The sequence below is a fragment of the Mya arenaria genome, chromosome 6 (assembly GCF_026914265.1).
Source record: "Mya arenaria isolate MELC-2E11 chromosome 6, ASM2691426v1".
Lineage (NCBI taxonomy): Eukaryota > Metazoa > Mollusca > Bivalvia > Myida > Myidae > Mya > Mya arenaria.
In genome coordinates, this window is record NC_069127.1 from 269147 (window position 1) to 292428 (window position 23282).

General features: G+C 35.9%; 1 protein-coding gene across 1 annotated transcript; it reads left to right on the forward strand.

The window, feature by feature from the left end:
• The first annotated feature begins 2605 nt into the window (after positions 1-2605).
• Positions 2606-23282, forward strand: LOC128236713 (uncharacterized). The gene is made up of 24 exons (XM_052951783.1): positions 2606-2618; positions 2894-3057; positions 3360-3472; positions 5590-5777; positions 7278-7469; positions 7870-8037; positions 8946-9092; positions 9779-9913; positions 10347-10475; positions 10836-10963; positions 11178-11516; positions 12389-12593; positions 12868-13031; positions 13334-13446; positions 15573-15760; positions 17615-17806; positions 18207-18374; positions 19283-19429; positions 20115-20249; positions 20683-20811; positions 21187-21314; positions 21530-21868; positions 22740-22934; positions 23220-23282. The coding sequence occupies exons 2-24, from the start codon at positions 2941-2943 to the stop codon at positions 23280-23282; spliced, it is 3822 nt and encodes a 1273-aa protein (XP_052807743.1). The 5' UTR covers positions 2606-2618; positions 2894-2940.

Below are 23282 nucleotides of genomic sequence, written 5' to 3' on the forward strand. Positions count from 1 at the left end.
TATTTTTAAGACATTATGTTAGAAAGGGGTATTTAATATGGCAAAAACTATATAAGTAATTCACTATTGAGAATGCATGAATCAGTTGTACAAATCACAGCTAATACATTTCTACTATTCTATATCTATTTGATATTAAATGAGTAAATAAAAAATGATGATATAAGTCCTTGTTTGTTTATATTTAGGAAAACTAGCTGATATTAAATGACTTAATGTTCGTATATAAAAGTGTATGATGCTTTACTTTACTGTTCGGTCAGATTATCACATTATAACAATTGTTCACCATTGCGACGGAAATTAGTTCATACCATTGTCCCTTGTCAAACCGCATTCTAACTGTTGTTTTCTGTTTCATCTCAAGACGTAAATGAGTGCACTAAATGGGAAAAGCCGTGCGGCCGCAACGCGATATGCCTAGACGGTTATGGTAACTATTTCTGCAAATGTGATACGGATTTTCCCAAAGGAAACCCATTTCTTGGATGCTTTAGTAAGTTTTAATTTAATATATGTAAATGAATCGTTTTAAAGGCCTTCTAAAAGTGATCCACCACCCACCCCCACCCCCGACACTGTGTATAGTACACAATCTTTGTTTATTGATCTTAATCTACTTGCCTTGATCCCTCTTATCGGATCTCCGATCAGAGTATCCAGCTGTGCACTTTAAGAAGTTTTTGTGTTTTTTTTTAAATTTCCCAATCCCAAACGTTCGTTTTTCGCATTTCTTATGTGTGCAATTAAACTATACATTGCCTTACCTGCAAGTGTCATGGAAACTATATTTTAACATGATGCAAACATACGTATTTATTTTGATTATTGTAAAACACATATGTCTTCTAACTCCAGAACCGGTCATGCTGGACTTCGAAAAGACCCCAGTATCATGTGCACATGGTGATAACGAAATTTTGGACCCCATAAATATTCCAGGTGGACGTTTCCCGTACCTCGGACATTATTTTGACGTATTCCGGGTAAGTTCTATAAACAAGGTATCGGTAATTGTCGTTAATAAGTTCGTAGTGTACAAAAGTACACATTGTTTTAATTGGAAGGACTTCCGTTCTGCAACTGTTTGCAAGGAAACAATTGCTTTAATGATGACAATTTAGATTGTATCTTACTTTATAATTATGTTATTATTTCAATGTTTAATGACCAACAATAATGATGTACATTTTTACAAAGCCGAATATGAATGGATTCCTTGCCCTAAACTATCCGCCATTGTATGAGCGATACGGCGCCGAGAATTCCACATTGTGGAAGAAATACGTGGACAACCACATTGTTATTGCTCCTCTATGGACAAACATTGACACTCGCAACATAACGGGCGCCGAACTGTGCGTTCACGTTCTGTCAAACAAGACTTCAGACGCAAAGGACATGAAGAAAATTGAGGACTTACTACATCAATACACTAACCGGTCAGACTTCAGCGTAGATGTTGCCATATCATTGACCTGGAGAAATGCCACCATACACTCACCCTACATGCCTGGATATGAGCTTATTAAACAGCAGGTAAATTATCGCCTGTTAATTGCCGATCAAGTGCTTGTGCCATTTATAGAAGTGTTTAATAGCTCCAAAAAAATTACTTTCCGTTACCCACTTCAAGGCGGTAAAATGTTAAATTTTGACCAAGGAAATTTCGATATTGATATAAGAGAACAGTGAAACCGCAGAGATAAGCCCCGTTGACAAGACTTGCATGATGGCGCAGTTGCAAGGCTATGGTCCACCAAACACCAAATCGAAACATGCACCCGAATACATTATTATTAAATTCTAAGTTACCACCTTGGAACACAGCATAAGAGTTCATTGCTCATTGTGAGAATGGGGGAAACAGTGCGCTGTTCAAGTGACTTGGTCCATGTGCCACAACCATATGTTCTAGGCGCATGCGTGTCTATTCCGTTATCGTTAGTGGTGTTCGTTTGTGTCGTGTATGGGACCGTTTATGTGTTTTTGATAGTTCGAGCGAATCTACACATAAACCTATTGACGATTGGTTTTAACCACACATTGCTGTCGATTGGGATAAGTGACAACCTGTACACGAATTTGCTCTTAATATTTCGGTGTTTTCACAACCTGTTAATGCCCTCAATTGATGCAATGCATGGTCTGGTCCCGTCCCTGATCCTTAAGGTCGGTGTTTTCAGAACCTGTCGATGCAGGCGATTATGGTAACGGACGCCATGTACACGAACCTGCTTTTTAAATGTCGATTTTTTCAGAACCTGTCAACTAAAGAGATTGTGGTAACGGGCGGTCTGTACACGTACCTGCTACTTAAATGTCGGTATTTTCACAACCTTCTAATGCCGCGGCAAATATGGTAACAGACAGCCTGTACACGTACTTGCTCTTTATATGTCGTTTTTTCAGAACCTGTCTATGCAGGCGATTGTGGTAACGGACGGTCTGTACACGTATTTGCTCTTGAACTACGATCAAGAGCAGTTCAGTATCCAACCCGACAGCTATACACAAGTGGCCGCCGGATACACATATCCCGGGAACTTTTCTGGCAAGATACTAGCCGACAGAAAATAACTTTATGAACCTTAAGAATGGCTCAAACGTTTCACCAGGTTCGTCCATCCTTATTTATTCAATGTTAAGTTAAACGGCATGTTGCTGACTGTTACTACTTATTTTCTAAGGTACATTGATACTTTTTTTCACAATGGTAAATTACGTCAAATACTGTGAAAACGAGCTTTCATGACGTTAATCATGAAATACTTTCATCAGTATGTTAGTAGTTTGGACAATTATTTAAACATATTCTAATTATCCTGTCGTTTATTATCGGTACTGCACAACACACAGTTGATAATCGTCCTCCATTTTTTAACCATTTCAGCGGTCAAAGGCCGTTGGCTGCACAACGTCACGCACATCACTGATGACATGTGGGACGAGCTGAGATGTCGGAAATTCCACGAGAACCTAACTTTAAAAACATGGACGAGGCAACAGCTAAACAACTCATACCCTTGTCCCTGTTATGAACAAGACATGAAAGAGGTAACGGAATATTATATCAGAAATAATTTTATGGCCTAAGTTTAAAGGGTCTCTAGATCATTTAATGAAGAAGGACATTTGTTTGGTAAATTATCATACATATTTTCCAGTTGTCATATTACAGCAATAACTATACTATTTCATTATTTCACAAGATCCGAACAATAAACAAAGGCAGACTAAACGTCAATCGAGATGGTACATTGTTTTATTCCAGAATGGGCTGGACCGATTCAAACATATTTCTGTATTTAATTCAATTTGCCTGTAAACATTATATAATAAATATGTTTATTTCGTAGGACTACACCTTCAAAAACAATGATAGCCTTTGGTCGAACATTGACCAGTATACCCATTGTTACGAGTCGTGGTTCTTCAACCCATACGACATCAAACAGCGCTGCTGCTATCGGTAATTATTCTCCTATGTTACTGATAGTACTTACAATGCAGAATATATGTTTGAAAAAGTGTTTAATACTACAAATACACTCGTGCAGTGAATGTAAGGAAATATTAATTAAACTCGAATTGCATGGAGATCACTGCAAATTATTGTTGATTAATGTTAGACCTTAGTTGAAGTCTTAGATTATATAAGGTAAGAAGTCTTGGATAAAATAAGGTGAGAAGTTTAAGATCATAAAAGGTGAGAAGTCTTAGATAAGATAATGTATGAAGTCTTAGATAAGATAAGGTATGAAGTCTTAGATAATATAAGGTATAAAGTTTTAGATAAGATACTGAATGAAGTCTTAGATCAGATAAGGTATGAAGTTTTAGATCATATAAGGTAAGAAGTCTTAGATCGGATAAGGTAAAAGATGTCTTAGATCAGATAAGGCTGGAAGTTTTAGATCATATAAGGAAAGAAGTCGTAGATCAATAAGGTAAGAAGTATTAGACCAGTTAAGGTAGGAAGTAAAAGATCGTATAAGGTAAGAGGTTCTAGATCGGATAAGGTAATAAGTCTTAGACCAGATAAGGTAATAAGTCTTAGACCAGTTAAGGTAAGAAGTCTTAGATAAGATAAAGTGAGAAGTCTTAGATCAGATAAGGTAAGATGTCTTAGGTCAGATAAGGTTAGAAGTCTTAGATAGATCATATAAGGTAAGAAGTCTTAGATATTATTAGGTGAGACGTCTTATATCATATAAGGTAAGAAGTCTTAGATCAAATAAGGTAAGAAGTCTTAGATCAGATAAGGTAAGATGTCTTAGGTCAGATAAGGTTAGAAGTCATTTTACTGACCGTTCCAAGTCGGTACCTAACAATTCTTGATAAACATACCAACTATTTATATATATATATTTTATTTATGCACTGTGCTGTTTGTAGAGTTTTGTGCTGTTTTATGTTTCTTGTTTTTGATTTTGTGTTCTATATCTTTGGCGTTTGCCCATTGCCACTAAACCGGGTTTATGTTTAAACTTTTTGGTACTGAACATGTTTCTGTAGCTTTTTGCATATATATTTAGACAGATCATATTTGGTGAGAAGTCTTATATCATATAAGGTAAGAAGTCTTAGATTATATTAGGTGAGACGTATTACACCATATAAGGTAAGAAGTCTTGGATCATATAAGGTAAGAAGTCTAAGATTAGTTAAGGTAAAAAGTCTAACATCATATGTTAAGTTGAGACCATTGTCGGCAACCACCGTACTTTCTTCGGTTTCTCTTCATACACAACAAAGCAAATCGCAGCAGTGTATCGGGAGTATCCGACGATGAAGTTAGACAGCCTAAAACTTATTTAGAGTCGTCAGGATATCAACAATACAGCTTCAACCGAACATGTATTAACATACAGTGTAATTGATAATAAGATTACAAAATGTATAAGAGGTGCAATTGCAAAGTTATCTACATATTACAATTAAGAAGTTATACAATGCATGAATTGATTATATATGTTACGTTAATTATACTAAATAATATATGTATAAAGTATTTTTAACACTGGGTAAACGCTGCTTTAGGCCAGAATATTTTTTTTGGTAAGGGTAACATCGTTTACAAAAAAGGTAGGGTAGGTAGGTATTTATTAAGCTTAATATTACAACGTTATGTTCATCATTGAAGAATGCTGTTAAAGTAATCTTCTGTATAAAGCATTTAAGGTTTTAATCTTAATATTAAAACGTACTGAACAAAAAGAAAAACAAAATTTAATAAATACAAAATCAAACAGACGGCGCCTATTTCGTAGGTAGGGTCTGGTAACCCAAACCAAATATATTTTTGGTAAGGTCTTATAGTGTAAACATTCAATAAAATATGTTATACCATGTTTAAATGTTTACTTTGTTTTCGTCTATACGGAGTTTAACCGTGCAGTAACTAGCATGTGGTTTACAACGATACTCGCTTATACCGCATGCTAGTTATTGAACGTTGCCTTTGACAAAAGACATCATCCATTATCCAAGTAATTAAAATAGTGCACTCCTGCAAGAGCGCTCGAGTATTGAATTGAAGGTGCAGTATGTTATGCTTTAATCCGTCTTAACCGGCACATGTTTTAGATTTGGCGAGCTTCGTAAGGAATATCCATTCGCAATAGGAGCCGTGTACATGGATACCGATATTAACGCAATTCTAGAGGACGGCTTCCGGCAGTGCTGCTCGGCGGTCAACAGTCGGCGCTACTGTCACCTCTACTATGACGTCAACCCGCCCGACGATTGCTCCAACTGGTCTCCCGACGATGAGGGCGAGTATAAATAAGCTTACATACCCACCGCGAGCGATTGAATATGTATACAGAGGATGGACGGTCAATGAAAATCTCTGAAAATAAGCAATTTATCATCAATATTGAAAATGCACAAGGTTGCGTCATATTTCTTTATGTTAAAGTAAAAATCGCTGTTTTTCAAAGAAATAAATAAAATATTTTATGGATAGTCGGTCACATTTTTTATCAAACAAATAAATAAAATAGCATTTTTTTCTGAATTGGACGAATTATTGACATGGTTTGAGTATGATTTGGCACTTGAATTTGTTATTAAAACAAAGACAAGATCTAATCATAACCGGGAAAACTATATGGGTATAACTTAATTTAGCGTATTGGGTAAACGTTTTACCCGCATTCTAAATAACCGATTGACATCATTGGCTGAAAATTACAATATATAAATCAAGGCTCAGACTGGTTTTCGCAGTGGAATGAGCACTACTGATAATTTTGTCTTACATGGTACAATATCGCATATGATAAAATAGGGTAAAAAACTGTATTAAAGTTTCATAGATTTTAGTTACGTTTTTGAATATTTTGAACGCAAAGTGATAACACTTGGTATTCGCGGTAAAATGATGACAATTCTTAAAAGTATGAACTCAAGTGTTAAATCTCGTGTTTAGTTCAACAACACGTTTAGGAAGGAGTTTTCGTGCTTTTTATGCATTCGTCAAAGTGAATCGTTGTCTCCTGTCTCGTATTCAATGTTTTTCAATAACATTGAAGAGCATCTAGTACTGAATTGTTTTAATGGTATTGCTATGTACATGACAACTTATTTTTTGTTATCATATGTTGATTACATTGTTGAAATGTTGGCGTATGGCTTGCAAATCGGTTAAGATGTGTCTTGCTTATTACCCATACATACATACATGCTCTGGATTAAACATGACCACAAGAGCCATGCCAGTAGAACAAAGGCCCTCATGGGCATCTTGTTTTCCGATGTGGTGATAATTAGATGGTTGTTCTTGAACGTCACAGTTGAATGTAAAGTACTCTGAATTTATAAATGAATATCTTAACACGACGAGCAAATAGTTTGTTTTCCAGTTTGACTTTCATCAAACTGAGAGCACAAATTGTTGGATAATTAATTGTTTATTTGTCCGCATGATTGATGGTCAGCTGTTGATATACATATTTGATAGTGATCAGCTCCAAAGCACTGCTTCCTTAGAATTACATTAAACGTAACTTTTGTAAGATACTTTTCATAACTAACTGACTTTTTTATTATTATACATTGAAAGGACAATTTGTATAACAAACAGACAATGTATAACAAATGAATAGCGCAATGTACGATACTAAAGTGTATCTTAAACTGCCTGAATGAACGGATGTGATGTATAACTTTCAAGCAATATGTTCACCAGATGCAGAATATTTTAGTGAGCGTATGCAATTCTGTATTCTTTGTATAAACATCTTTTTATTCTCTATCATTGTAACTTATAGATTGTGGTGTAAACATTACAACACCTCATGCTACCATTACATTCGGAGATACCCACTACAATGAGAACGCGACAGTTTCCTGTGATAAAGGGTATAAAGTCAATGGGACATCTGGGAACAATGTTAGTGAGGAAACAATTACTTGCCACCTTGATGGCTATTGGTCAAACCCGAGCGGTTGTGTAAAGAAAGGTAATATTGTTTGTGCCAATGATTACCAACTAAGGGCTCCATATTATTATTATTATATCAATATTATTATTTTTATCTTTAAATCTGCACGCAATCCACTAGCTTTATCTTCATATGAAACAGATACAGTTGATTTAAATGCTCATTTTGTACTAATAGATGTGGATCTTTATTCGTCTTCTTTATCTTCATACCTGAAAGTTCAGTTATCAAGTATATTGTAAGGGTCAATTATGTTCTATTTTAATTTGTCAGCATGGGTCTCCGTTTTACTTCGTAGATTGTTGTAGAAATTCATCGGCGGAAAAAATACTTTCCAAATCTCAAAATTGTTGAAACTTCTAAGTTCAAAATACAAATATACTACTACTATGTTTGGTTATTTCATTATTTATTTAAGACTGTCGAGACCCGCCTACTTCCGGTCACAGTTCGAGGCAATGTAATTCTACAACGTACGAGAGTAAGGCTATTTTCAAGTGTGACAGTGGATATCACACCGAGAACAACACAAGTCTCACCTGTAACAGTTCCGGACATTGGGACACACCCGCACCCAACTGTACAGGTAAGTAGAATATACAATCAAACCATTAAACCGAAGAATTATGAATTTCTTTTAAATATGAGTCAAACGATACGTAAACATATCTAATAGAACATATTTTCATTCAAGTTATTGACCTATTTTCTAGCTATATTTATTTCTAGCCATTTCTTTTGTATATCAATTGATAAAGCAAATGAAAAGTGTTTTTAGAATTAAACACGTAAGGTACATGTGTTCCATTTAGCTTCGTGTTTGCAATTGTTAAAACAACAGTGTGTGTATACCACTTGATATATTACGTCATATATGCTACGTCGGAAGGCAATACTTTGCTTAAAATAAAGACTTAAAACAAAGATTAATTTTGTTTTACTACACCATTTTAAATGAAACAAAGGGCAGTCTTTGCCGCTTTAAGAGCCCCGTCTTCGTTTTATTACCGGAGTTTGATAAGGTGATTAGTTTCATCAAACACTTCGACAAATCTGTTTTTATAATATTGTTTTAACAGTGCTCCGTTAGACGGCCGTAATGTGAAAAGGTTTGTCGAAGTGATTTAAGAAACTAAATCCTCAATCAAACTCTGGAAAAAAGGCTCCGTAAGATGCCTAGATTGCGCTATGGCGAAGAAAAAGTGAAGTTATCTTCGTTTGAAGTCTTTATTAGAAGCAAAATGCTGCCTTCCGACTTATCATTTATGACGCAATTTATCACGTGGTATACACACACTGTACATAGTAGGCACGTGAAATGTATACACGTATAAACAAGAATATAGCCAACAGCAACCAGCGTAGCGAATAATTAAACTTGTTAGAGGATGTCCCTGTTGTTAACACTGTACGATTGTTATTATTCGAGCTATTTTGTTTCTTTCTTGACTCTGCATTTCGTTCATTATTATATTGAAAGTATTGTGTTTAAAGATATTGACGAGTGTACCGGTCAGAACACGTGCCACCGTAACGCCGATTGCACAAACAACATCGGAAGCTACATGTGTCTTTGCAAGAACGGATATGACGACATGGCCACTTCAAACACGTACGATTCTATTGGCCGGGACTGCCAAGGTTGTATCGCTAATTTGCTTTCGTAAAGTTGTCTTTATTTATATAGTGTCGATAAGAAATAGTTATGTAATAAGTCGTGTTATTATTGATAACCTTAAACTGTTACTAAAAAGTTAATTTACAAAAATAGTGTGAATGTTCATAAACAAGACTCTGGTGAAGTTTATAGCTTTAACCTACCTTTTCCAAGGCACTATTATTAATATTTAAGAAATATTACACACCACTGAGGGTCATATGACATTATAAGGACCGGCCAGTGAGCCCCCGAACGTGTATATGGACCGAGGCGTTAGCTGACTGGCCGGTCCTTATAATGTCATATGACCCTCAGTGGTGTGTAATATTTCTTATATTACACCGAACACTTTTTTACCATTTAATAATTTTAAAGCGCCTTTGATGTGTTTAATTGAACAAATCTTATAATATTTACTTACGAGGTCAGCGGTCCATATTATATGACGTCAGCGGTCCAACTTATATTTTTGGCGTGGTCCATACCGGCCAAGAACATGATATGGACCTGACGTCACAAAAACTGGATTTGTATTAAAATACATTGATATACGGACCGATTGACTTTATATACACAAAGAAGGAACACATATATGTAGGTATAATATTTAAAGATAATTTTATACCTATTTAAAAGTTTGTTGTTGTCATGTATGTTTTTCACTTAGACCACAACGAGTGCAACGACCCTAAAGGCACAAACTGCAAGTACAGCCGAAACCAGACTCAATGGTGCACGAACCTGGATCCCGGCTACTACTGTAGGTGTAATCCGGGATGGAAGGGAACCAACTGTGAAACAAGTATGGGATGAATTGTGTCGTCAGTGCCTGCGAATTATATGCCTCCATCACAGCCCTTATATTTTTAAGACATTATGTTAGAAAGGGGTATTTAATATGGCAAAAACTATATAAGTAATTCACTATTGAGAAATGGTCGTGCATGAATCAGTTGTACAAATCACAGCTAATACATTTCTACTATTCTATATCTATTTGATATTAAATGAGTAAATAAAAAATGATGATATAAGTCCTTGTTTGTTTATATTTAGGAAAACTAGCTGATATTAAATGACTTAATGTTCGTATATAAAAGTGTATGATGCTTTACTTTACTGTTCGGTCAGATTATCACATTATAACAATTGTTCACCATTGCGACGGAAATTAGTTCATACCATTGTCCCTTGTCAAACCGCATTCTAACTGTTGTTTTCTGTTTCATCTCAAGACGTAAATGAGTGCACTGAATGGGAAAAGCCGTGCGGCCGCAACGCGATATGCCTAGACGGTTATGGTAACTATTTCTGCAAATGTGATACGGATTTTCCCAAAGGAAACCCATTTCTTGGATGCTTTAGTAAGTTTTTATTTAATATATGTAAATGAATCGTTTTAAAGGCCTTCTATAAGTGATCCACCACCCACCCCCACCCCCGAAACTGTGTATAGTACACAACCTTTGTTTATTGATCTTAATCTACTTGCCTTGATCCCTCTTATCGGATCTCCGATCAGAGTATCCAGCTGTGCACTTTAAGAAGTTTTTGGGTTTTTTTAAATTTCCCAATCCCAAACGTTCGTTTTTCGCATTTCTTATGTGTGCAATTAAACTATACATTGCCTTACCTGCAAGTGTCATGGAAACTATATTTTAACAAGATGCAAACATACGTATTTATTTTGATTATTGTAAAACACATATGTCTTCTAACTCCAGAACCGGTCATGCTGGACTTCGAAAAGACCCCAGTATCATGTGCACATGGTGATAACGAAATTTTGGACCCCATAAATATTCCAGGTGGGCGTTTCCCGTACCTCGGACATTATTTTGACGTATTCCGGGTAAGTTCTGTAAACAAGGTATCGGTAATTGTCGTTAATAAGTTCGTAGTGTACAAAAGTACACATTGTTTTAATTGGAAGGACTTCCGTTCTGTAACTGTTTGCAAGGAAACAATTGCTTTAATGATGACAATTTAGATTGTATCTTACTTTATAATTATGTTATTATTTTAATGTTTAATGACCAACAATAATGATGTATTTTTTTACAAAGCCGAATATGAATGGATTTCTTGCCCTAAACTATCCGCCATTGTATGAGCGATACGGCGCCGAGAATTCCACATTGTGGGAGAAATACGTGGACAACCACATTGTTATTGCTCCTCTGTGGACAAACATTGACACGCGCAACATAACGGGCGCCGGACTGTGCGTTCACGTTCTGTCAAACAAGACTGCAGATGCAAAGGACATGAAGAAAATTGAGGACTTACTACATCAATACACTAACCGGTCAGACTTCAGCGTAGATGTTGCCATATCATTGACCTGGAGAAATGCCACCATACACTCACCCTACATGCCTGGATATGAGCTTATTAAACAGCAGGTAAATTATCGCCTGTTAATTGCCGATCAAGTGCTTGTGCCATTTATAGAAGTGTTTAATAGCTCCAAAAAAATTACTTTCCGTTACCCACTTCAAGGCGGTAAAATGTCTAATTTTGACCAAGGAAATTTCGATATTGATATAAGAGAACAGTGAAACCGCAGAGATAAGCCCCGTTGACAAGACTTGCATGATGGCGCAGTTGCAAAGCTATGGTCCACCAAACACCAAATCGAAACATGCACCCGAATACATTATTATTAAATTCTAAGTTACCACCTTGGAACACAGCATAAGAGTTCATTGCTCATTGTGAGAATGGGGGAAACAGTGCGCTGTTCAAGTGACTTGGTCCATGTGCCACAACCATATGTTCTAGGCGCATGCGTGTCTATTCCGTTATCGTTAGTGGTGTTCGTTTGTGTCGTGTATGGGACCGTTTATGTGTTTTTGATAGTTCGAGCGAATCTACACATAAATCTATTGATGATTGGTTTTAACCACACATTGCTGTCGATTGGGATAAGTGACAACCTGTACACGAATTTGCTCTTAATATTTCGGTGTTTTCACAACCTGTTAATGCCCTCAATTGATGCAATGCACGGTCTGGTCCCGTCCCTGATCCTTAAGGTCGGTGTTTTCAGAACCTGTCGATGCAGGCGATTATGGTAACGGACGGCATGTACACGAACCTGCTTTTTTAATGTCGATTTTTTCAGAACCTGTCAATTAAAGAGATTGTGGTAACGGGCGGTCTGTACACGTACCTGCTACTTAAATGTCGGTATTTTCACAACCTTCTAATGCCGCGGCAAATATGGTAACGGCAGCCTGTACACGTACTTGCTCTTTATATGTCGTTTTTTCAGAACCTGTCTATGCAGGCGATTGTGGTAACGGACGGTCTGTACACGTATTTGCTCTTGAACTACGATCAAGAGCAGTTCAGTATCCAACCCGACAGCTATACACAAGTGGCCGCCGGATACACATATCCCGGGAACTTTTCTGGCAAGATACTAGCCGACAGAAATAACTTTATGAACCTTAAGAATGGCTCAAACGTTTCACCAGGTTCGTCCATCCTTATTTATTCAATGTTAAGTTAAACGGCATGTTGCTGACTGTTACTACTTATTTTCTAAGGTACATTGATACTTTTTTCACAATGGTAAATTACGTCAAATACTGTGAAAACGAGCTTTCATGACGTTAAACATGAAATACTATCATCAGTATGTTAGTAGTTTGGACAATTATTTAAACATATTCTAATTATCCTGTCGTTTATCATCGGTACTGCACAACACACAGTTGATAATCGTCCTCCATTTTTTAACCATTTTAGCGGTCAAAGGCCGTTGGCTGCACAACGTCACGCACATCACTGATGACATGTGGGACGAGCTGAGATGTCGGAAATTCCACGAGAACCTAACTTTAAAAACATGGACGAGGCAACAGCTAAACAACTCATACCCTTGTCCCTGTTATGAACAAGACATGAAAGAGGTAACGGAATATTATATCAGAAATAATTTTATGGCCTAAGTTTAAAGGGTCTCTAGATCATTTAATGAAGAAGGACATTTGTTTGGTAAATTATCATACATATTTTCCAGTTGTCATATTACAGCAATAACTATACTATTTCATTATTTCACAAGATCCGAACAATAAACAAAGGCAGACTAAACGTCAATCGAGATGGTACATTGTTTTATTCCAGAATGGGCTGGACCGATTCAAACATATTTCTGTATTTAATTCAATTTGCCTGTAAACATTATATAATAAATATGTTTATTTCGTAGGACTACACCTTCAAAAACAATGATAGCCTTTGGTCGAACATTGACCAGTATACCCATTGTTACGAGTCGTGGTTCTTCAACCCATACGACATCAAACAGCGCTGCTGCTATCGGTAATTATTCTCCTATGTTACTGATAGTACTTACAATGCAGAATATATGTTTGAAAAAGTGTTTAATACTACAAATACACTCGTGCAGTGAATGTAAGGAAATATTAATTAAACTCGAATTGCTTGGAGATCACTGCAAATTATTGTTGATTAATGTTAGACCTTAGTTGAAGTCTTAGATTATATAAGGTAAGAAGTCTTGGATAAAATAAGGTGAGAAGTTTAAGATCATAAAAGGTGAGAAGTCTTAGATAAGATAATGTATGAAGTCTTAGATAAGATAAGGTATGAAGTCTTAGATAATATAAGGTATAAAGTTTTAGATAAGATACTGAATGAAGTCTTAGATCAGATAAGGTATGAAGTTTTAGATCATATAAGGTAAGAAGTCTAAGATCGGATAAGGTAAGATGTCTTAGATCAGATAAGGCTGGAAGTTTTAGATCATATAAGGAAAGAAGTCGTAGATCAATAAGGTAAGAAGTATTAGACCAGTTAAGGTAGGAAGTAAAAGATCATATAAGGTAAGAGGTTCTAGATCGGATAAGGTAAGAAGTCTTAGACCAGTTAAGGTAAGAAGTCTTAGATCAGATAAGGTAAGATGTCTTAGGTCAGATAAGGTTAGAAGTCTTAGATAGATCATATAAGGTAAGAAGTCTTAGATATTATTAGGTGAGACGTCTTATATCATATAAGGTAAGAAGTCTTAGATCAAATAAGGTAAGAAGTCTTAGATCAGATAAGGTAAGATGTCTTAGGTCAGATAAGGTTAGAAGTCATTTTACTGACCGTTCCAAGTCGGTACCTAACAATTCTTGATAAACATACCAACTATTTATATATATATATATATATATATATATATATATATATATATATATATATATATATATATATATATATATATATATTATTTATGCACTGTGCTGTTTGTAGAGTTTTGTGCTGTTTTATGTTTCTTGTTTTTGATTTTGTGTTCTATATCTTTGGCGTTTGCCCATTGCCACTAAACCGAGTTAATGTTTAAACTTTTTGGTACTGAGCATGTTTCTGTAGCTTTTTGCATATATATTTAGACAGATCATATTTGGTGAGAAGTCTTATATCATATAAGGTAAGAAGTCTTAGATTATATTAGGTGAGACGTATTACACCATATAAGGTAAGAAGTCTTGGATCATATAAGGTAAGAAGTCTAAGATTAGTTAAGGTAAAAAGTCTAACATCATATGTTAAGTTGAGACCATTGTCGGCAACCACTGTACTTTCTTCGGTTTCTCTTCATACACAACAAAGCAAATCGCAGCAGTGTATCGGGAGTATCCGACGATGAAGTTAGACAGCCTAAAACTTATTTAGAGTCGTCAGGATATCAACAATACAGCTTCAACCGAACATGTATTAACATACAGTATAATTGATAATAAGATTACAAAATGTATAAGCGGTGCAATCGCAAAGTTATCTACATATTACAATTAAGAAGTTATACAATGCATGAATTGATTATATATGTTACGTAAATTATACTAAATAATATATGTATAAAGTATTTTAACACTGGGTAAACGCTGCTTTAGGCCAGAATATTTTTTTTGGTAAGGGTAACATCGTTTTCAAAAAAGGTAGGGTAGGTAGGTATTTATTAAGCTTAATATTACAACGTTATGTTCATCATTGAAGAATGCTGTTAAAGTAATCTTCTGTATAAAGCATTTAAGGTTTTAATCTTAATATTAAAACGTACTGAACAAAAAGAAAAACAAAATTTAATAAATACAAAATCAAACAGACGGCGCCTATTTCGTAGGTAGGGTCTGGTAACCCAAACCAAATATATTTTTGGTAAGGTCTTATAGTGTAAACATTCAATAAAATATGTTATACCATGTTTAAATGTTTACTTTGTTTTCGTCTATACGGAGTTTAACCGTGCAGTAACTAGCATGTGGTTTACAACGATACTCGCTTATACCGCATGCTAGTTATTGAACGTTGCCTTTGACAAAAGACATCATCCATTATCCACGTAATTAAAATAGTGCACTCCTGCAAGAGCGCTCGAGTATTGAATTGAAGGTGCAGTATGTTATGCTTTAATCCGTCTTAACCGGCACATGTTTTAGATTTGGCGAACTTCGTAAGGAATATCCATTCGCAATAGGAGCCGTGTACATGGATACCGATATTAACGCAATTCTAGAGGACGGCTTCCGGCAGTGCTGCTCGGCGGTCAACAGTCGGCGCTACTGTCACCTCTACTATGACGTCAACCCGCCCGACGATTGCTCCAACTGGTCTCCCGACGATGAGGGCGAGTATAAATAAGCTTACATACCCACCGCGAGCGATTGAATATGTATATAGAGGATGGACGGTCAATGAAAATCTCTGAAAATAAGCAATTTATCATCAATATTGAAAATGCACAAGGTTGCGTCATATTTCTTTATGTTAAAGTAAAAATCGCTGTTTTTCAAAGAAATAAATAAAATATTTTATGGATAGTCGGTCACATTTTTTATCAAACAAATAAATAAAACAGCATTTTTTTCTGAATTGGACGAATTATTGACATGGTTTGAGTATGATTTGGCACTTGAATTTGTTATTAAAACAAAGACAAGATCTAATCATAACCGGGAAAACTATATGGGTATAACTTAATTTAGCGTATTGGGTAAACGTTTTACCCGCATTCTAAATAACCGATTGACATCATTGGCTGAAAATTACAATATATAAATCAAGGCTCAGACTGGTTTTCGCAGTGGAATGAGCACTACTGATAATTTTGTCTTACATGGTACAATATCGCATATGATAAAATAGGGTAAAAAACTGTATTAAAGTTTCATAGATTTTAGTAACGTTTTTAAATATTTTGAACGCAAAGTGATAACACTTGGTATTCGCGGTAAAATGATGACAATTCTTAAAAGTATGAACTCAAGTGTTAAATCTCGTGTTTAGTTCAACAACACGTTAAGGAAGGAGTTTTCGTGCTTTTTATGCATTCGTCAAAGTGAATCGTTGTCTCCTGTCTTGTATTCAATGTTTTTCAATAACATTGAAGAGCATCTAGTACTGAATTGTTTTAATGGTATTGCTATGTACATGACAACTTATTTTTTGATATCATATGTTGATAACAATGTTGAAATGTTGGCGTATGGCTTGCAAATCGGTTAAGATAGTTTTTATGAATATTGTCGTAGATGGAAACTCAAATTTAATGTCCAGAAAACTGAAATAAATGTTTTCAGAAAGGGAGATATTTTGCCAAGGAATTTACAGTTTACCATTGGCAGGGAACGTCTTGAAATTGTCAGGTCTCTGTCTTATTTGGTGTTGTCTTTTCCTCGAGTTGTTCTTTTAATAGTATTGAGGTAACTCTTGCTGGTTAAGCAAAAACAGATTTTTTTAAATCTTAACAAATATTGACAATTTCCTTCATGCTAGCGTGAAACATTGACGTGACCTCTCTGTCCTCAGATAATAAACGCGCAACGTTTTCAGCTAACCCAAACACAAAACGTGAACTAAATGTGTCTTGCTTATTACCCATACATACATACATGCTCTGGATTAAACATGACCACAAGAGCCATGCCAGTAGAACAAAGGCCCTCATGGGCATCTTGTTTTCCGATGTGGTGATAATTAGATGGTTGTTCTTGAACGTCACAGTTGAATGTAAAGTACTCTGAATTTATAAATGAATATCTTAACACGACGAGCAAATAGTTTGTTTTCCAGTTTGACTTTCATCAAACTGAGAGCACAAATTGTTGGATAATTAATTGTTTATTTGTCCGCATGATTGATGGTCAGCTGTTCATATACATATTTGATAGTGATCAGCTCCAAAGCACTGCTTCCTTAGAATTACATTAAACGTAACTTTTGTAAGATACTTTTCATAACTAACTGACTTTTTTATTATTATACATTGAAAGGACAATTTGTATAACAAACAGACAATGTATAACAAATGAATAGCGCAATGTACGATACTAAAGTGTATCTTAAACTGCTTGAATGAACGGATGTGATGTATAACTTTCAAGCAATATGTTCACCAGATGCAGAATATTTTAGTGAGCGTATGCAATTCTGTATTCTTTGTATAAACATTTTTTTTATTCTCTATCATTGTAACTTATAGATTGTGGTGTAAACATTACAACACCTCATGCTACCATTACATTCGGAGATACCCACTACAATGAGAACGCGACAGTTTCCTGTGATAAAGGGTATAAAGTCAATGGGACATCTGGGAACAATGTTAGTGAGGAAACAATTACTTGCCACCTTGATGGCTATTGGTCAAACCCGAGCGGTTGTGTAAAGAAAGGTAATATTGTTTGTGCCAATGATTACCAACTAAGGGCTCCATATTATTATTATTATATCAATATTATTATTTTTATCTTTAAATCTGCACGCAATCCACTAGCTTTATCTTCATATGAAACAGATACAGTTGATTTAAATGCTCATTTTGTACTAATAGATGTGGATCTTTATTCGTCTTCTTTATCTTCATACCTGAAAGTTTAGTTATCAAGTATATTGTAAGGGTCAATTATGTTCTATTTTAATTTGTCAGCATGGGTCTCCGTTTTACTTCGTAGATTGTTGTAGAAATACATCGGCGGAAAAAATACTTTCCAAATCTCAAAATTGTTGAAACTTCTAAGTTCAAAATATAAATATACTACTACTATGTTTGGTTATTTCATTCTTTATTTAAGACTGTCGAGACCCGCCTACTTCCGGTCACAGTTCGAGGCAATGTAATTCTACAACGTACGAGAGTAAGGCTATTTTCAAGTGTGACAGTGGATATCACACCGGGAACAACACAAGTCTCACCTGTAACAGTTCCGGACATTGGGACACACCCGCACCCAACTGTACAGGTAGGTAGAATATACAATCAAACCATTAAACCGAAGAATTATGAATTTCTTTTAAATATGAGTCAAACGATACGTAAACATATCTAATAGAACATATTTTCATTCAAGTTATTGACCTATTTTCTAGCTATATTTATTTCTAGCCATTTCTTTTGTATATCAATTGATAAAGCAAATGAAAAGTGCTTTTAGAATTAAACACGTAAGGTACATGTGTTCCATTTAGCTTCGTGTTTGCAATTGTTAAAACAACAGTGTGTGTATACCACTTGATATATTACGTCATATATGCTACGTCGGAAGGCAATACTTTGCTTAAAATAAAGACTTAAAACAAAGATTAATTTTGTTTTACTACACCATTTTAAATGAAACAAAGGGCAGTCTTTGCCGCTTTAAGAGCCCCGTCTTCGTTTTATTACCGGAGTTTGATAAGGTGATTAGTTTCATCAAACACTTCGACAAATCTGTTTTTATAATATTGTTTTGACAGTGCTCCGTTAGACGGCCGTAATGTGAAAAGGTTTGTCGAAGTGATTTAAGAAACTAAATCCTCAATCAAACTCTGGAAAAAAGGCTCCGTAAGAGGCCTAGATTGCGCTATGGCGAAGAAAAAGTGAAGTTATCTTCGTTTGAAGTCTTTATTAGAAGCAAAATGCTGCCTTCCGACTTATCATTTATGACCCAATTTATCATGTGGTATACACACACTGTACATAGTAGGCACGTGAAATGTATACACGTATAAACAAGAATATAGCCAACAGCAACCAGCGTAGCGAATAATTAAACTTGTTAGAGGATGTCCCTGTTGTTAACACTGTACGATTGTTATTATTCGAGCTATTTTGTTTCTTTCTTGACTCTGCATTTCGTTCATTATTATATTGAAAGTATTGTGTTTAAAGATATTGACGAGTGTACCGGTCAGAACACGTGCCACCGTAACGCCGATTGCACAAACAACATCGGAAGCTACATGTGTCTTTGCAAGAACGGATATGACGACATGGCCACTTCAAACACGTACGATTCTATTGGCCGGGACTGCCAAGGTTGTATCGCTAACTTGCTTTCGTAAAGTTGTCGTTATTTATATAGTGTCGATAAGAAATATGTATCACATGTAATAAGTCATGTTATTATTGATGACCTTAAACTGTTAATTCACAATAATAGTGTGAATGTTCATAAACATGATAAGCCTCTGGTGAAGTTTATAGCTTTAACCTACCTTTTCCAAGGCACTATTATTAATATTTAAGAAATATTACACACCACTGAGGGTCATATGACATTATAAGGACCGGCCAGTGAGCCCCCGAACGTGTATATGGACCGAGGCGTTAGCTGACTGGCCAGTTCTTGTAATGCCATATGACCCGAAGTGGTGTGTTATATTTCTTATATTACACCGAACACTTTTTTACCATTTAATAATTTTAAAGCGCCTTTGATGTGTTTAATTGAACAAATCTTATAATATTTACTTACGAGGTCAGCGGTCCATATTATATGACGTCAGCGGTCCAAATTATATTTTTGGCGTGGTCCATACCGGCCAAAAACATGATATGGACCTGACGTCACAAAAACTGGATTTGTATTAAAATACATTGATATACGGACCGATTGACTTTATATACACAAAGAAGGAACACATATATGTAGGTATAATATTTAAAGATAATTTTATACCTATTTAAAAGTTTGTTCTTGTCATGTATGTGTTTTACTTAGACCACAACGAGTGCAACGACCCTAAAGGCACAAACTGCAAGTACAGCCGAAACCAGACTCAATGGTGCACAAACCTGGATCCCGGCTACTACTGTAGGTGTAATCCGGGATGGAAGGGAACCAACTGTGAAACAAGTATGGGATGAATTGTGTCGTCAGTGCCTGCGAATTATATGCCTCCATCACAACCCTTATATTTTTAAGACATTATGTTAGAAAGGGGTATTTAATATGGCAAAAACTATATAAGTAATTCACTATTGAGAAATGGTCGTGCATGAATCAGTTGTACAAATCACAGCTAATACATTTCTACTATTCTATATCTATTTGATATTAAATGAGTAAATAAAAAATGATGATATAAGTCCTTGTTTGTTTATATTTAGGAAAACTAGCTGATATTAAATGACTTAATGTTCGTATACAAAAGTGTATGATGCTTTACTTTACTGTTCTGTCAGATTATCACATTATAACAATTGTTCACCATTGCGACGGAAATTAGTTCATACCATTGTCCCTTGTCAAACCGCATTCTAACTGTTGTTTTCTGTTTCATCTCAAGACGTAAATGAGTGCACTGAATGGGAAAAGCCGTGCGGCCGCAACGCGATATGCCTAGACGGTTATGGTAACTATTTCTGCAAATGTGATACGGATTTTCCCAAGGGAAACCCATTTCTTGGATGCTTTAGTAAGTTTTTATTTAATATATGTAAATGAATCGTTTTAAAGGCCTTGTTTAGGCCTTCTATAAGTGATCCACCACCCACCCCCACCCCCGAAACTGTGTATAGTACACAACCTTTGTTTATTGATCTTAATCTACTTGCCTTGATCCCTCTTATCGGATCTCCGATCAGAGTATCCAGCTGTGCACTTTAAGAATGTTTTTTTTTGTTTTTTTAAATTTCCCAATCCCAAACGTTCGTTTTTTCGCATTTTTTATGTGTTCAATTAAACTATACATTGCCTTACCTGCAAGTGTCATGGAAACTATATTTTAACATGATGCAAACATACGTATTTGTTTTGATTATTGTAAAACACATATGTCTTCTAACTCCAGAACCGGTCATGCTGGACTTCGAAAAGACCCCAGTATCATGTGCACATGGTGATAACGAAATTTTGGACCCCATAAATATTCCATATGGGCGTTTCCCGTACCTCGGACATTATTTTGACGTATTCCGGGTAAGTTCTGTAAACAAGGTATCGGTAATTGTCGTTAATAAGTTCGTAGTGTACAAAAGTACACATTGTTTTAATTGGAAGGACTTCCGTTCTGTAACTGTTTGCAAGGAAACAATTGCTTTAATGATGACAATTTAGATTGTATCTTACTTTGTAATTATGTTATTATTTTAATGTGTTAATGTCCAACAATAATGATGTATTTTTTTACAAAGCCGAATATGAATGGATTCCTTGCCCTAAACTATCCGCCATTGTATGAGCGATACGGCGCCGAGAATTCCACATTGTGGGAGAAATACGTGGACAACCACATTGTTATTGCTCCTCTATGGACAAACATTGACACTCGCAACATAACGGGCGCCGGACTGTGCGTTCACGTTCTGTCAAACAAGACTGCAGATGCAAAGGACATGAAGAAAATTGAGGACTTACTACATCAATACACTAACCGGTCAGACTTCAGCGTAGATGTTGCCATATCATTGACCTGGAGAAATGCCACCATACACTCACCCTACATGCCTGGATATGAGCTTATTAAACAGCAGGTAAATTATCGCCTGTTAATTGCCGATCAAGTGTTTGTGCCATTTATAGAAGTGTATAATAGCTCCAAAAATTTACTTTCCGTTGCCCACTTCAAGGCGGTAAAATGTCTAATTTTGACCAAGGAAATTTCGATATTGATATAAGAGAACAGTGAAACCGCAGAGATAAGCCCCGTTGACAAGACCTGCATGATGGCGCAGTTGCAAGGCTATGGTCCACCAAACACCAAATCGAAACATGCACCCGAATACATTATTATTAAATTCTAAGTTACCACCTTGGAACACAGCATAAGAGTTCATTGCTCATTGTGAGAATGGGGGAAACAGTGCGCTGTTCAAGTGACTTGGTCCATGTGCCACAACCATATGTTCTAGGCGCATGCGTTTCTATTCCGTTATCGTTAGTGGTGTTCGTTTGTGTCGTGTAAGGGACCGTTTATGTGTTTTTGATAGTTCGAGCGAGTCTACACATAAACCTATTGACGATTGGTTTTAACCACACATTGCTGACGATTGGGATAAGTGACAACCTGTACACGAATTTGCTCTTAATATTTCGGTGTTTTCACAACCTGTTAATGCCCTCAATTGATGCAATGCACGGCCTGGTCCCGTCCCTGATCCTTAAGGTCGGTGTTTTCAGAACCTGTCGATGCAGGCGATTATGGTAACGGACGGCTTGTACACGAACCTCCTCTTTAAATGTCGATTTTTTTTAGAACCTGTCAACTAAAGAGATTGTGGTAACGGGCGGTCTGTACACGTACCTGCTACCTAAATGTCGGTATTTTCACAACCTTCTAATGACGGCAAATATGGTAACAGACAGCCTGTACACGTACTTGCTCTTTATATGTCGTTTTTTCAGAACCTGTCAATGCAGGCGATTGTGGTAACGGACGGTCTGTACACGTACTTGCTCTTTAACTACGATCAAGAGCAATTCAGTATCCAACCCGACAGCTATACACAAGTGGCCGCCGGATACACATATCCCGGGAACTTTTCTGGCAAGATACTAGCAGACAGAAATAACTTCATGAACCTTAAGAATGGCTCAAACGTTTCACCAGGTTCGTCCATCCTTATTTATTCAATGTTAAGTTAAACTGCATGTTGCTGGCTGTTACTCCTTATTTTCTAAGGTACATTGATAATATTTTTACAACGGTAAATTACGTCAAATACTGTGAAAACGAGCTTTCATGATGTTAATCATGAAATACTATCATCAGTATGTTAGTAATTTGGACAATTATTTAAACATATTCTAAATTATCCTGTCGTTTATTATCGGTACTGCACAACACACAGTTGATAATCTTCCTCCATTCTTTCACCATTTCAGCGGTCAAAGGCCGTTGGGTACACAACGTCACGCACATCACTGATGACATGTGGGACGAACTGA

Bases quoted from the DNA above. Each gene is read 5' to 3' on its own strand.
- LOC128236713 (XM_052951783.1), top strand. From the start codon at position 2,941: ATGTGGGACGAGCTGAGATGTCGGAAATTCCACGAGAACCTAACTTTA. The intron at 17,807-18,206 runs GTAATATTGTTT...TCTTTATTTAAG, and splicing joins GAGCGGTTGTGTAAAGAAAG to ACTGTCGAGACCCGCCTACT. The intron at 22,935-23,219 runs GTTTCACCAGGT...TCACCATTTCAG, and splicing joins ACCTTAAGAATGGCTCAAAC to CGGTCAAAGGCCGTTGGGTA.